This window comes from Amblyomma americanum, chromosome 10, assembly GCF_052857255.1.
Source record: "Amblyomma americanum isolate KBUSLIRL-KWMA chromosome 10, ASM5285725v1, whole genome shotgun sequence".
Lineage (NCBI taxonomy): Eukaryota > Metazoa > Arthropoda > Arachnida > Ixodida > Ixodidae > Amblyomma > Amblyomma americanum.
The window spans coordinates 77,676,798-77,692,459 of record NC_135506.1 but is presented as its reverse complement, the minus strand read 5'-3'; the positions used below and the strand labels follow the sequence as shown (position 1 = coordinate 77,692,459).

Here is a 15,662-nt window from a genome sequence, read left to right as displayed (position 1 = left end):
CCTCTGCTGGCTCAGGTGACGCCAGAACATCCGGCACGATTGCGGCAACGCCGCTCGGCTGTGTCTGAGGAACGGCTGCCTCGGCCTCGGCACGACGCTTCCACTGCCGCCGTTGCTCGTCTGGGTTTTTGGCGTCAAATAAATGAGACGGTGTCCCTAAAAAAACAAATCATTTGCGCAGTTCATCAAATATGCGGTGGTTGTTGAAGTAGTCGCGTTCAAATGAGATCAGATTTGATGTAGGTACACTAGCCCTGCTTTGCCTAAAGAAGCGACGCGGCATATCAGACAGCGTCCAAACATAGCGAAATTTATGAGAGAGTCCTAGCAGTAGAGCAATGTTATTCAGCTTTCGCATTCCACTTCTTTGCAAAACAAGTTCCCGGTACATGCAGGCCACATACGTGTAACGAAGTGCGCTCCGCACACTCATAAATTCGGGTTTTTGGGATCCAGATCAGCTCGATTAATGGGAGCCAGCCACAACGTGTGCCGATCTGTATTAATCGTCTTAGTGCGAAAGCACTAGGACGATTAATACAGTTACAGTTTGGAGGCTTTTGTACCACCTTAACCAGATGACTACCAGATGACATGCTATTCACGATGCCTGAACTAGAAGCTGCTCTTTCCTCGTGTAGGCGTCCATCTGCACCTGGTCCTGACGGGATTTCGTACGCGTCCCTCTCTCACCTTGGCATGGAAGGCCGAACTGTGCTGCTCAGTTACTACAATGATACATGGGCTTCCGGAATCGTTCCAGAACACTGGAAGATCAGCCGCCTGGGAAGACTACCCGTCATCAGGTTCGTCATGGAGTTCCTCAGGGAGGAGTTCTTAGCCCAACCCTATTTAACGTGGCATTGATTGGGCTGGTGAATGAACTTCCCACTAACATTCACATCAGTGCCTATGCTGATGATATCTGCATCTGGGCGTCGGGTTCGACACGTCCGCAAATGCGTGCGAGATTACAACGTGCCGTGTCATCTACTTCAAGCTACCTACGGCGTCAGGGTTTGCACTTGGCAGCTGAAAAATGTGCTGTGGTCGCATTCACGCGCAAGTCTGTCTGCCACTACCCGGTAACTCTTCAAGGGGTTGCAATACCATACGTCTTCCACCACAGATTTTTGGGCATTATCATTGACCGCGATCTGTCATGGTCGAGGCATATAAACATGCTAAAGAAAAGACACTCTTTTTTGCCATGTGCTTCGCTTTGTGGCAGGCATTAAATGGGGCCCAACGGAGCGCTCCTTGCTTCGACTTTACTATACCCTTTTTATTGGCTACATTCGTTACAGCCTTCCTGTACTCTCTAACATGAGTATTTTCTGCTTGCGGACATCTATAGAGAGTGTCCAAGCACAGGCGCTCAAGATATGCCTCGGATTACCACGTTGTGCCTCGAACAAAGGCACGATTGAGGGATCTCGTGCGTGCCCAATATCGGTCTACCTGTCACACGAACCACTTCGTGTATATTTACGTTCGCTTACACGGCACCGCTGTCACCCGCTGACGAAGATTTTTGATGAGCGACCGGACAGCAGTTTTGCACGCGCACTGCGCTTCCATCGCTCCGAATTGTCATAGGACTATGCCCTGCCGCATCATTCCTTGCAGCCCCCATGGGTAATGGCTCAGCCTTCAGTCTGCCTGCATGTCCCTGGCATAATCAAGAAGTCTTCGATGCCGGTTAGCGGACTGAAACAACTCGCACTTGCCTACATCTGGTCAGAATACCACAAATGTGTGAACGTCTACACTACACGGATGGATCTGCGTCTCCAAATGCATCAACAGCAGCTTTCGCAATCCCTGCACAACAGACGACCCGCAGATTCATTTTGGGACACAAGTCTACTTCAACCGCTGCAGAGCTTGTGGGGCTTCGGGAATCGATTCGCCACATCTGCGGAGAACCGCCTCAGGAGTTGTGCATTTTCACTGACTGTAAACCTGCGCTACACATTTTAGGATGCTTCCTACGCCACACAGCCTACCAAGCTCTGGCTCTTGATATCATTAGTCTCGTATCATTTGCTCAGGGAAACGGCCACCGTATAGTGTTTCAGTGGATCCCCGGACACTGCGGACTCGATGGAAATGAGACCGCCGACGCTGAAGCAAGGAGCGCCTTCAGCAGTGGCCTGCGTACAGCTGTACCGTTCTCTATAGTGGACACAACTTGTCTCCTTTCGGAATTGATGAGGAGAGTGACGGCTAGGTACTGGGCCCTGCCAGACACCCGCCACATCCGCCTTACACGGCTAGATCCGACGATGACCTTTTAGTTCCTCGCGGAATACCTCGCCCTATTGCATGCGTTATCCGTACACTACGTTTAAACGTGGCATTCACGCGCAAATACTTGCACTTAATAGAACAAGCGGACTCCCCGGAATGTACCACATGTGGCGTGCTAGAGACTATAGAACATGTTTTAGTGGCGTGTCCAGCGTATGCACGTGAAAGACTCATGCTCGCATCTGCTTTGAAGTCTATGGACAAAGGCCCCTCTCGGAGGATTTGATCCTCGGCGCTTGGCCAGATAGTTTTAGAACTGTAAAGGCAACGCGAGCGCTCTCACGCTTTTTGAGCGACACGGACCTTGTCTCGCGTTTGTGATGTCAGAAAGTGTGCCTTATTTTTTTAAGTAGTTTTTCATCTGCCTCCTCCCATCATCATCGTCCCCCATCGTGACCTTCTTTTATCTCCTCTTCCCGTCCCCCAGAGCATAGTAGCAGGCCAGATATTTATTTTTCAGGCCAACCTCTCTGCCTTTCCTATCAATAAACCCTCTCTCTCTCTCTCTTCGCACTTGTCTGCCATGATCCTCGGCAGGCGGAAGAAGTGCGTGTTTGTCGGCTTCTTTCACCTCGAACTGTCGCTTCTGTTGGAGTAGCCATATATAGCGCAGAAAAACATTTCGTAGCTGCGGAAAGACCCGAACGAACACAACGCAGTCCGATCTACGCAGTGGTTCACAAGTGTTCAGTCTGGCAGTGGTTCGCCAGCACGACTGATTCGCGTTTCGCACTCACCGGAAGTGACGTCGGACTCGCCAGCGGGGATGTTCGCAGAGAAGTGTCACACGTACTGTAGCTGTCAATCAAGCTGATGTCGTCATCAGTGGTGTAGTTTGTCGTAGCTGTATATATATATATATATATATATATATATATATATATATATATATATATATATATATATATATATATATATATATATATATATATATATATATATATATATATATATAGCAGACAAGGTAAAGGAAATGAGGGGCTCGTTTGACAAACTTATGAAGGGAGCCAACAGTCACCGAAACCAAGGTGCATAGGGGAATGTTTAATGTTTTTCTGCTGCTTTATAAGTAATTCTCTTTAAGCGATAGATTAATCTAAGTATTATTATCCCACTGATAAGAACAGCACAATAAAAAAATTACACATTCCCCTATGCACCTTGGTTCCGGTGACTGTTGGCTCCCTTCATAAGTTTGTCAAAACGAGCCCCACATTTCCTTTACCTTGTCTGCTAATAGTTTAACGAGGGTCTCGGTTCTTGCAGTCTTGATGCCATAGGTAGCTTAAGAGGGCTCTCGCACAGTTTTTGCTTTCGCCGTTAGATGACATTCCACGTCACATTCGCGGTAATACAGGACGTGCTACGTCCGCCGCTATGGACGAGGGTGGCGCTGGTGAACACTCTCAAGGTTCGCTTACACCCTATAAACATAAATACCCATGAGAACAGCAGATTGGACAGCCGTCGACGTAGCTCAGTTGGTAGAGCACCGGACGCGATATTCGGAGGTCGTGGGTTCGGATCCCACCGGCAGCATGGTTGTTTTTTCTGCTGCTTTATAAGTAATTTTCTTCAATTGATAGATTAGTCAAAGTATTACTATCCCACTGATAAGAACAACACATTTAAAAAATTAAACATTGCCCTATGCACTTTCGTTTCGGTGAGTGCTGGCTCCCTTCATGAGTATATATATATATATAATTGTTTTTTCGGGAAAGGAAATGGCGTAGTATCTGTCTCACATCTTAGGAGACACCTGAACCGCGCCCTAAGGGAAGGGATAAAGGAGGGACTGAGAGAAGAAAGGAAGAAAGAGGTGCCGTAGTTGAGTGCTCCCGAATAATTTCGACCACCTGGGGATCTTTAACGTGCACTGACACCGCACAGCACACGGGCGCCTTAGCGTTTTTCCTCAAAAAAAAAAACGCAGCCGCCGCTGCTCTTTGTTTTTTCAGCGCATCATTTTAGTTTGCTTCGCCGGCTGCCTTCTTCATGCGTGAAAAGTTGGAACCGTCAACGGCAACGACACTTCATTGCTCCCGCGGGTGTCAAACCGGCTACAAGTGGACTAAGGGAAAGCAGCCGTCGTTGTTTACCGTGCCGAAAGATGAGGAAAGACGCCGAATTTTCCAGCCAGGGATTTAAGTACGTCATGACATCCGGATTGAGCCAGGATCCGCTGGAAAATTTATTTGGCATAATCAGGCAATCGTGCGAGTCCAGCGACCACCCAACACCAACACAGTTTCTAATTGTCAACTGCTTGCCGTTTTACAATCTTGTCAAGACAGTGCGCTCAGGCAATGCTGACCTTGATGGAGGTAGTGGAGAAATAAGTTCTCTCCTGGATGCATGCGATGCTCCTGCTCAAGAAGACAGGGTTGCTGCAATCGACCAGCTCATCGAGAAAGGCAGCCTAGCTTCAGCCGAGTGCATGCTTCAGAGTATTCCTGCTGAGCACAGAGAGTATCTAGAGCAGAAGAGCGACGACCACCTTACACATTATATGGCATGCATGGTATATTGCCCGAAAGTTTCTGACACGTCATCACTGCACGCACTGCAAAGCCTATTGGAAAGCTCCAATAAGGAAGGCAGAAATTCTGAGCTTAGTGATATGTGGCAAGGGAGGGTTGTTGTATCCTTCGCAAGAACATTTCCGGGCAGTGAAGAAGTTATAGGGTATATTCACTGTTTTCTTCAGTCGCGAGGAACTCTGCAATGACAGCATAGTAGATGTAATGCTGCTTGTGAAGGCAAATTTTGGTTATGCCTTAGGTTGCAGCCAGCACGCAGATGAGCTCCCAGCAGAGTTGATGAATTTCTATGTGCTGACAAGGCTGCACTTTTATGCAAAAAGTTGAACGAATCGCGACAGGAACGACGTAAAAAGAAATTGCACACGAAGATAAGCCGTTGTTCATAGTGCCTCTCTCGAAGCAGCCGTAAGCAGTGCCTTGAGAAGGAGGTGGCTGCCCGGTTGCTGTACCAATAAAATTGTTTGGTGCAGTTCCCCCCCCCCCCCCATTTTTTTTTTGCAGGTGTATTATGAAATTTTAGGAACCGCCGTGGCCGCCTACTAATGCCATTACAGTGGCAGGAATTATCTTTCTAGATTTCAGTGAATGTGAACTTTGGAAAATAAAAGCTGAATTTGATGAAATAAAGCCTCGTCGATTCGGGATATCTCTGTTCAGGATGCCTAAGTACGCGTGCCGCAATTGTTTGGCTAACTTTAACAGTGAATGTGATTGCGCCTGGACGTGCATCGAAAATTTTGGATGAAAATTAAGCGATTTACTCATCCACAATTTTACTTCTGCCCTGTTTGTGAGCTCTGCGTTTAGAAATGCAACCGTATCGTCGTACGGCAGTTCTGTCTCTTCGTCGGGTCGGCTTTATCTCCGCCCAAACTTGTGGCATGTCCGCCTTTACACCTTTTCTGGGCTCTTTGCCTTGAGAGGTAGGTTTTAAGAAAATATGCATTAGAGTTGCAGACGTCCGATTTTCGGTGTTACACCAGATGCACACAGCTCGGCGCTGCGAATGCAGCGCGTATCGCAGGTATGTCGCGGGTTCTTTACAGCCAGTGCTCCGGTGGCGCCATCTCACGCTGTCGACGTGAGATGCCGCACCCGCAGGCTCTCCCTGACCCCACTACGATACCGTTCGCAGCGATCCTAGCGGAAATTACCCGTTTTTTGCCTCAATTTTGATACACAGGTGGCGTAGTCGTTTGACACACTCTATCAGTGCTGCCAACCCTAGGGATTTTCCCCTAGATCTAGGGAATTTGAACGTTGTTTAGGGGAAAAGGGATTTTTGTTGTAATCTAGGGAAATTTTACTTTCCGCATGGACCTTTTTATTTTTCGATGTGAATCGGTTCCTTATTCACTGTTTCTTCACCACCTTGATTTTGAGAATCTGGCTATGCGCCATGTGCACGAGGGGAAAGCGTTGTTTGGATCGAGGTGGCGTGGTCGGGCCGGGAGGAGGTACGAGGTACGGCAAGCCAGATATTAACCGGATTCCCATTGGACAACGTCCGGATGAAGAGACTGGAGGCAATTGACCCGCAAGTTGTCATCGAAAAGCGGACTTATTCAATAGCCCCACTTGCCACCTCATTTCCTTCTCTGGTGCCAGAAAGAGAAATGAACAAAATTGACGCAGAATGGAGACTGCTCCGCAATACAGAAATGGACCTGCCGGCAGCTGCTAGCGTTCAACGCTTTTGGAAACGAGTGAGAAACGCCAGGCAAGGAGACGGGAGCCCAATGTTCCCTCTCTTGAGCGACTTCGTCTACAAGCTTCTCTGTTTGCCGCACTTCAGTGCAACAGTGGAGAGAGTTTTCTCTCTGATCAACCTGATGAAAACAAAGACCAGAAACAGCTTGGTGACGCAAACCCTGGCAGCTACGCTTCACACAAAGCGGGTTCTAGGAGGGGCCAACTGTTATGACTTTGCAGTGAACGAACGCTTAATTGGCCTCATGAAAAAAAGAAATGCATATACAGGAGTGAAACTCAGTCGGGATGCCAACCGAATGACGTGTCCTACGTTTTAGCGTTTGTTTGTTCACGCCCACATTTGGGCACAAAGTGGATTTCTCTCGCTCTTTGACTGCAGCCGGTGAGCGTAAGTGTTCACTGCGAGATTTTCATTCATTTCAGGGCTTAGGCCAGGATTTATTAGGTTTTGGTATTAACTAATGTTTTCCTTACCCGTGATCACGTGGTACGCGAGTTTGCATGGGAAATCAATGTGTTATTGTATTCAAAGTTGCTGCCAAAGTGTGGTAAGAGGGTCTCTGCGAAATAAAAGAGTTCACAATTCAACTACGCACCTTTTTTCCATGCATGAATATTAATTTTCGGAGCTAGGGAAATCTAGGGAAGTTTGAGTGAAAATAGAGGGGAGAAGTGGCTTTCGAGGTTGGCAGCACTGCACTCTATATTCTAGTTTGATGAGGTTGATGAGGTCGCGAGTTTTCGCAGAATGCGCGCTTCGTCCCTCTGTCGTCTGCGCGCAAGTGCCTTTGCCTTCGTATCAACGACTGTATGCTTACGTAATCGGTGGCTGCTATCGTGCAGCGAAGAGGGGACGTCTGCAGACCACGAATTCACCCCAGACCGCCTGCGGCATCTGTGCTAGCACAGGAGTGCAGGGACCTACTGACTGCTCGACGGCATTTGGCTGGCGCGGTTATTTGAAACCTTTTGGCTGCTGCAGTCCGGCGATAGCGAACGTGACCTTGGCGTTGCATTTTCAGGAGTGTTCAGCAAGTGTTGGTGAGCAACTCTGTACGGGATCCGTTTGGCTGCCTGTTTTTCAGTGATGCCCCTGTAATGCGCATTACAGGGACATCAAGCTCTCTAGACAGACAAACGAGCTGAATTATGCACATATTAAGGGCACCAAGGATTTCTTTTTATTTTTGGTCACTTTCTCAAGCTTTCGTAGCTGTCATGTACTGCCGAGGCCGAAATCAGATGCGAACCGTGGTGCGTTATTCCTTGCTTGGTGTGTTGTTGACACCGATCTGTAGCCGGTTACTTGTATGCACAACCATAAATCACGGTAGGTTATTACTTGAACTGCATGTAAACAAAATGATTGTGTTGTAGTCGTAGGCAGTGTCCGCATTTGACTTCGTAGTAGCCATGCAGCCGTAATAAGGTGGCCAAAGTGCGAGTCAAGTGCCGTTTTAGGTAGTGTCGAGCAAGCAGTTATCAACACTGTTTACTGCCTAGAAAAGATATCGGCTGTTTCTTTCGTTATACGTATGTGCCGTGACGACAAACCTTTTTGGCTTTTCACATGAAGCACTGACAGTCATATTAGGAAATGTGATCTTAATTAATTTTGGAGAAATGAAAGTTTAAATGTGCTGCATTTTTCTTTTGGAAAAAGCTGTCAGCTTAAAACTATGTTTGCTGCTGTGATGTTGTGTTTTACTTATCACACTTTAGAATAAAGACTTATGAGGGACTTAATTGAACTGCATGGGCAATACTGCCCACAAATATGAGCAAATCATTTTCTGATAAAGCATCAGGTCTATTCCATGCACATTCACACGCTCTCTGCCAGGACACTGATTACGCCTGCATGTCTGGCCTGGAAATATGAGCAAGCAGGCATGACCATTGCTTTGCATGCAGCTGTTATTTTTTCTCCAGCATGATACTGACATGGGTTGATAACTAGTGGACAGAAACTGGAACACATCAGGCATAAAGTCATTGGAAGGTGTATGTGCCACATTGGATCAGGCCACAAAAGTTTAAAAGACACATGTTGGTGGAAAAAATTTCATTTCAGCACTATCATTCAAACCAGTCAAATGAAATGCCTATAAGTGTATAAGGGGATGTGCATGCTGCATCTGCTGGCATCATTACCTGATGACTGGATTGGGAAGCAGCACTAATACTTGAACTGATTTCATTGAGACATTCCTATTTCTGGGGCGCCAGTTTGCATTTTTCAGTAGCGTTACTTTGTGTGCTTGTAGTGTTAGTGACTTGAGAAAATATGGGGTCAGTCTTGAGTAAATTGGCCTCTGCATTCAGCGTTTCATTGCTACATGTCTCTTTTCAGTTTAGTTTGTGGACCGCAGCGGTGGCCTAGTGGTCTGAGCATCCACCTCGCATGCGGGAGGTGCGATCCCGGGGTTCGATCCCCAGTGCCGCCGCGTACCCACCGGTGATACAATGGGTACCAGCGTTCCCCTGATCTGGTGCCCGGCTTCTTTAGAGTTAAATGCTTGGGAAATGGTTCTTTGACCCCACCTTGAGTAATCGAAAATACCTTGTGTCATGGCACTCTTTGGCCAAACATGCCCTTGCACCATAAAAATCTATCATCACATCACTCGCTTTAGTTTGTTGTTTTAATGGAATGGGGAAGCCAGAAGGACTGCTGTTCCCAAGGCAACCAGACTAACATTCATTGCTACTTCTGGGACTGTTGGCTGAGCTTTGTTGTTTACTTTGTAATGCTTGCCTTGCTGAAAAGAAAGTGTTTTTACATTGACCGCCTAGATGGGCGACGAGACACCTTCTAGTTGCACAGGGATTCTTGTAAGGCATTATCAGACACACTGTAAAGTTGCCATTCACTGCAGATGCACAGTGCAAGTACTTATTGCACGCTACAATGGCCGTCTTTCTCAGCATGGAGAAGTACGTATAGAGTTTTATCGAGGCAGCCTTTTCAGGTCATCTTGGTGATGCATCACCAGATATGACAGCATGGCATCACGACAAGACATGTGTATCTGATGTTTTTCATGCCCTATAATGAGAATTTATCATTGGTTATTAGCCACCAACTGCCTCAGCACAATTTCAGTGCTTAACTCAAACTGCGTGCCATTGTCAAAATTTTAAAGACTATTTTTGTTCTCTTTTTCAGGGAGGGCCCGTGCATTGTGACCACACAGCATGCAATGGCCTCTTCAGTCTTGAGAGCCCCACAGATTGGTGCCATCGCCCTGACAGCTGCAGCAGTGGGTGGAGCTGCTGCTGCCACAGCTTACCTTTTGCTGAAGCATAGGGCTGCCAGTAGAAACAGCTTTGTGCCCGTGGGACGCTTGGCCAACATTTTCATTTACCCCATCAAGTCAGTCGCCGGAATCGAGGTGCCCTATGCAGACTGCACTGTAGCGGGCCCAGTGTACAAGGAACTTAAGGACAGGTTCGAATATCACCTGCAATTTTTGCTTACTTGTTTGCCGCTCAGGAGTGCTTTTCAGTGCCGCATGTATGGGAACACTTGACAAAATCATGGTGTTCTCATTGGCATTGTTATTCACACACACTGCACCCCACAGCCACGAATCCCATTCTCCACACCGTCACACCCTATGACTGCTTACTGCACCTGGCTGTTCGAACACTGCGAATGCCATATCTCCACCCTCACAACCTCACTCACTGCACTTGTCACGATGAACCATATATGGATGAATGAACAGCCATGCATGCCTCTTCGTGGCACATCGCACACATGGTGCACGGTCATGAGCGATGCATGCCTAACCTACACCCTTACTGACACACCCCTGCCTGGAGTTACTGAGCACTTAAACAGCTTCAGCATTTTGCACCACTTCAGCCACCGCTGAAAATCTCATTGCTATAAGCGTGAATGTCGATTGAGTTTTTTTGTCTGAATATTTCTGCTTGTTAAAACTGAACAAGTTTTCTGTCTCAGAGCTTAAGCACCATCGTTCAGTGTCAATACCAGCAGATGAGATCACCATAAGAGACTGGTATACAAAAACCGTACAGTATGTGATTTGTAGCCTTCTGAAGGCACGTACCTAAGTAGCAGGGTCCTGTAGGGCCACAAAAAGGTCACCTGTCAGGCTAAGCATGTGCACCACTGAAGAGCTGTGCTGGTAAAGAGCAGGTTGAGTTTCCGCCAATCCCAAGAGCAGGACAGAACAAAAATCAGAGAAAAGGTCCAGGGCTGCTACTAGAAAATTGTTGATTACAGACAGGCCAGAGGATAAGAGCCTGGGATCCCTTTGGACCTTTATGGGGCACAGGAGGCATTCAGACTGAAGCTTCATCTCCCCAAGCACACTTATTTAAATTGTGTCCAGGTGGTCTATGTGCCTGAAGGCTAACCCCCCTTTTTTTTCATGGATACTGAGGGGTTCCTTTAAGGAGACTAATTTGTTCACTGTAGTCCTTGACCGAATAGATTGAAACATATGCTTCACTTATCAGAAGTGCGATTTCATTACATGCATCAGTGCAAAATTGCATTGGATCAAATTTAGATTGATGGTAAGATGACAAATTAAGAATAAATTGTTCCTTATTTTTTTCTGTTACTGGCGTCTGCAACCACATGCTGGTATATGGCATTGAGAGAGGGCCCTTTAATGAAAAAGCATAGATGTTTTCTATTTTCTCATTTGGCAGCTGCATTATATTGTGGGCAACTTTCTTGACTATTTGCCTTAGTTCTTCTTTGTGGTGCTGTGAGTGTGAGAGATCTGAAAAGGCAAGGTTTCATGGAGTGTACTTTGTGATGGTGTGTTGATATAAGAGAGGTGTGCTGATTTAAGTTTTGTCAGAAGTAAATAAAGGCAGTCAAAGTAAAGAAAATAGCTTAAATTACAAAAAAAAAACTTGAAAACAAGTTCATGCTGACTGATGTATATTTACATGCTTAAGATATGGCGCATTTTTTTGTTGTTATACAGCAGCTTTGTACAAGACATTTAGTAGAAGCAATTTAGGGGGTGCAGTGGCAGCCAGGTCTTTGTAGGTGGGCACCACCCCCGGCACACCAGCTGTGTACCTCAAAGCCAATGGAGTCTAAACCTTCTGTTAGTTTTGAGAAAAGGAAAGCTGCTAACTCCCTCAATTTGTAGTTGGACACCAGCCCACACAATGTGATTGAGGTGTCCACTGACCCCCATTAGCCTTTCCTCAAAACCAATGAAGGGTTTAGACTGTGAATAAGGCAACGCTGAGAACTAGGCTATTTGTTCATGCAAGTGGCCCTGGAATCCGTGAACTGCGCTGGGAACGTGGTTGAACCGAGACCACAAGTGGAAGAAGGCAGAGTATGCACGTGAGCGTATGCAATAAAATGGGCCTGCCTCTCCACATCTCCTCGGCTACTAATGCCAATCAGCTTTCATCGAATGATATTCCAAGTTAGTAAGCTTAGGTGTAATGAATTTTTGTTTTGCTGATATTTATTAAAACTAACTATTGCACACCTGAATATGAGCTACTGTAGTGGCCTTGCAGGTTTTCTGGATTGCTGCACTTAAGCTTACATAAAACAAAATAAACAGGAAATATGGTAAAGTAGCAACTCTGTGTATTTAGAATTGGCCATGCAGATTAAATTAATGGTATGACTTACTGGTAGCCTAAAAGAGCTAGTCAGTGATGTGTGTTATTGAGGAGAAATTGTACATCTTGCTATGTTAAAAACAATAGGCATGTTTCAGAGATCTTTACAGAGCTTAAGCAACATCGGTGTTATGTCATCAATTAAAGCTCCTGCATTCACCTGTAGCACATGAGGGATGTATTCAAGTGGGCTAAGAAGCTAGGGGCATGATACTGCTGCAGTTTCAAAGAGGGGCAAGAGGCCTGGTAGTCATTTCAAACATGGAGACAAGTCTCAAAAGAGGATATCATAAAGTTCAGCGAAAATATTTTGTTAGTGTGTCATACTTTTATCTCTAGGGAGAACGTCACCCGAACACTGAGGTATTCTTGCGACATCCTTGTCTGTGCTTTAATGCCTGACAGGTAGCATTTGCCTGTTGTCTCAATGATATGCAAACAATGGGCCAATCTCTACACTTGCTGCACCTCACGCAACATGATTAGACCAAGGGGTAACTGATAGATTTTGAAAGCTTATGAATGCAATGTTAATAGCTCCACATCAACCCAAATCAGCTCTCATTTCCTTGATTAATTAAACTGTCTATTGTGAAAGTACAGTTCTCATGAAGCTGGACTCAAGTTGTATGTGTGGCTGAGACTGGAGTAGGAGTGATTTCATTTAGTATTGATTGGATAGAAATCAACTGCTTTCATCGATTTACAATCTGCTTTGTGGAGAAATTAAAATCGTTTTGAGCTGAATGACCTATTTTTGTAACTTGCAGTAGCATTTGGCAGTTTTTTTGCTGACCTTCCCTTATGCTTCATTTGTTTTCACAAAGTGGAGGTGTCACTTCAACATCACTTCTTAATTTTGTGTGTTCCAAATAAGTGTGTGTGTTTTTCTTTTTCAATGCATGAAAGCAAAACAATGGCAGAGGCGCATATTTCCAAATGCTCTGAAAGTAGTAAAGGATTGGTGTCCTTGCGTCTTGTTCACTTCCACGTCGGATTGTTAATTTGCGAGTCCCTGAAGCAGAGTTTCACATAAGGTGTTTTCTTTTTTTGATTCTATAGTTTTCTCTGTCTCATTTGTTTTCTTCTGGCTTTGGGTCATGGAAATGCAGCTAAGTTGTCTAGACTAGTATCCCTGCATTTGAGGGTTGATAACTGTGAGTACCACGGCATCTGCTATGTATAGTGAAGATAGTCGAGTACTTGTCATTCCCTTGTTCTGTGGGCATGATTCCTTTGTTGCCATCTGACTTCGTCCATGTCATCAGTAGCTCAACACATAACAGTCTCCTGTTGTCCCTACATTGTCCTCCTCCCTTGACTGGGTAGATTGCATCATGTCACGCTCACCACTTTGAAGGTTTACCATCTCAGGCGACCATGGCTTCCTCTGTGATTGCACATCTCTTGGGTGCTACTTATTTCAAGCTGCTTCCCTTCCCAGAGCTGCACTGCACAGACATGCACATGAAAGGGGTCATGTTGTTACATATTTTTCACAGATGGTGACACTCTGTTCACATTCTTTGCATAAATGACTCTGTTGTTTATACACCCTCTAATCTACATCTCAGCATAGTTTTGTTAAAAGAGTATGCTGGGACATTCATGGAGGCGACAGACATTGCCTTCTGTTTCGTTTGCTCAATATACTGTAGCACTTGTACCACCGTACCAGAGTTGAATCTTGCAGCATTTTTTGCTTCAGGTGATTTTGCTGCCATCTTTTAGAGCCTGTGGAGGCATTTATCATGGTTTGAACTTTGCAGCTTATTCCACAAGTAGCTTTTCCTTTTTTGTTTTCTCAGTCGTCTGGTTCACTCTTTTGTCTCACTATATAGCCTTCAGGGATCTATGCTCATCCAAAATTTTGCTTTGTTCCTGTCAGTTTCCTCTCGTCTCTTCCGTGCACTATTCAAAATTTCCTTGCCCTCACCTATACTTTTATTCTTGACAGGTGAAAGTGGCACGGAAAGAGCCATAGCTCTTTTAAAGATGGGGGTTTTCCTCATGCGCTGGTACTTCAGTTCCTTAGGCAAGAGGCGATTGCTTGTTTGCCATCATATCACTGTCTTGGAAGCTCTGTATGCCACCTCAGCTATAAGAATGAAAATGAGAAGTTGATACAAATTTGTGCGCTGCTCTTTACTTAAGATTTTTAGGAAGCCATGTGCATTTGTTGCTTCCGCTTTTTTTTTCGTGTTCTTGCATTAAAGTTGCATGCGCAGTGTTCAGTTGTAATAATTACTGTTGTCTCTGAACTACTAGCAGAACAACACTACTTGTGAGCTCAAGCTTCGTTTCAAAAGAAATGGTCTGTTAGCTGCCCTGCACTCGCATATTATTTGGTGTGCAGTAAAACTACTGCTACCTTCCACCTTGCTGCTTCTTTACACATGTTTAGGGATACTTCTAAAGGCAGCTTGTCCTGCCTTCTATTTTATAAAAGCTTGTTTGAATGGTGTGTGTCACTTTCTTTTTTGTGCATGGCTGATAGGGAGTTTCTAAAAGAAATGGACTTAAACACTGAGGATGTAATAATAATATTGCAGTGAAACCTACTGTGGTTCCAAATAATAGGTAAAACCCTGGCATCGTTTCTTGAATTATTTTGTAAATCTAATAATTTGACTCTATCTGGCATTTTAAATTTCAACTCTCTTGTTAGAGGTGGAGACTAACTACATAGAATATTTTTTATTCAGTACAAGTTAATCAGTTAGCTAATTCAAATTCTGACCGCAGCAATGGCCTAGTCGTTTGAGCATCCGCCTTTCACGCGGGAAGTGCAGGGTTTGATCCCTAATGCCGCCAGGTACCCACTGGTGCTACAATGAGTACAAGCATTCCCCTGGTCTGGTGCTCGGCTTCTTTAGGGTGAAATGCTTGGGAAATGGGTCTCTGACCCCACCCTGAGTAGAAGAAACAACCTTGTGCCATGGCGCTCTTTGGCCACAGATGCCCTTGTGCCATAAAAATTCAAAATTCATTCATTCATAATTCAAATGATAGATGAAAAGGCTAGTGAGTGGTGTGTGCTTTGTTAAAATTGATTTCAGTGTCGCATAATGATATTTCTTTGTTCATATCCTCATCAGACCTCATGTTAATGTACAGGGTGGATTAAAAGCTCCCAGGGTCTGTTTTCAGCAGTATAATCTGAGACTTGAGATGTCTGTAGAGCTGTCAAATTTCTCAGAGGTGAGAGTGATACTTCTTCTATCCCCTACATAGATTTAGAGCTTCAGGGGTGATGTAAATGCCTTAGTATTACACGGCCTAAAAGCAGACCGTGTGGCATGGGTACTTTTGATGCGCCCTGTACTTCTCTTTTATAATTTTTTTTAACCTTTTCATCGGCCTTTTCTTCTGCAGCCTAAGTTTTATGCAAAGTCGGATCAACTGGTGACAAGGGCATGTGCCATATTAAGTCCTCGTTTCCCTCTCCGACAG

At 45.3% G+C, this 15,662-nt stretch overlaps 1 protein-coding gene across 1 annotated transcript in view; it reads left to right on the top strand.

The window, feature by feature from the left end:
• Positions 1–7,293: 7,293 nt before the first annotated feature.
• The window catches only part of LOC144107713 (mitochondrial amidoxime-reducing component 1-like), a 28,300-nt gene continuing 19,931 nt past the window's right edge, over positions 7,294–15,662 (top strand). The window contains exons 1-2 of the mRNA XM_077640844.1: positions 7,294–7,613; positions 9,742–10,023. Coding sequence (XP_077496970.1) covers positions 9,776–10,023 — 248 coding nt within the window. The 5' untranslated portion in view covers positions 7,294–7,613; positions 9,742–9,775. The remainder of the gene's footprint in view (positions 7,614–9,741; positions 10,024–15,662) is intronic.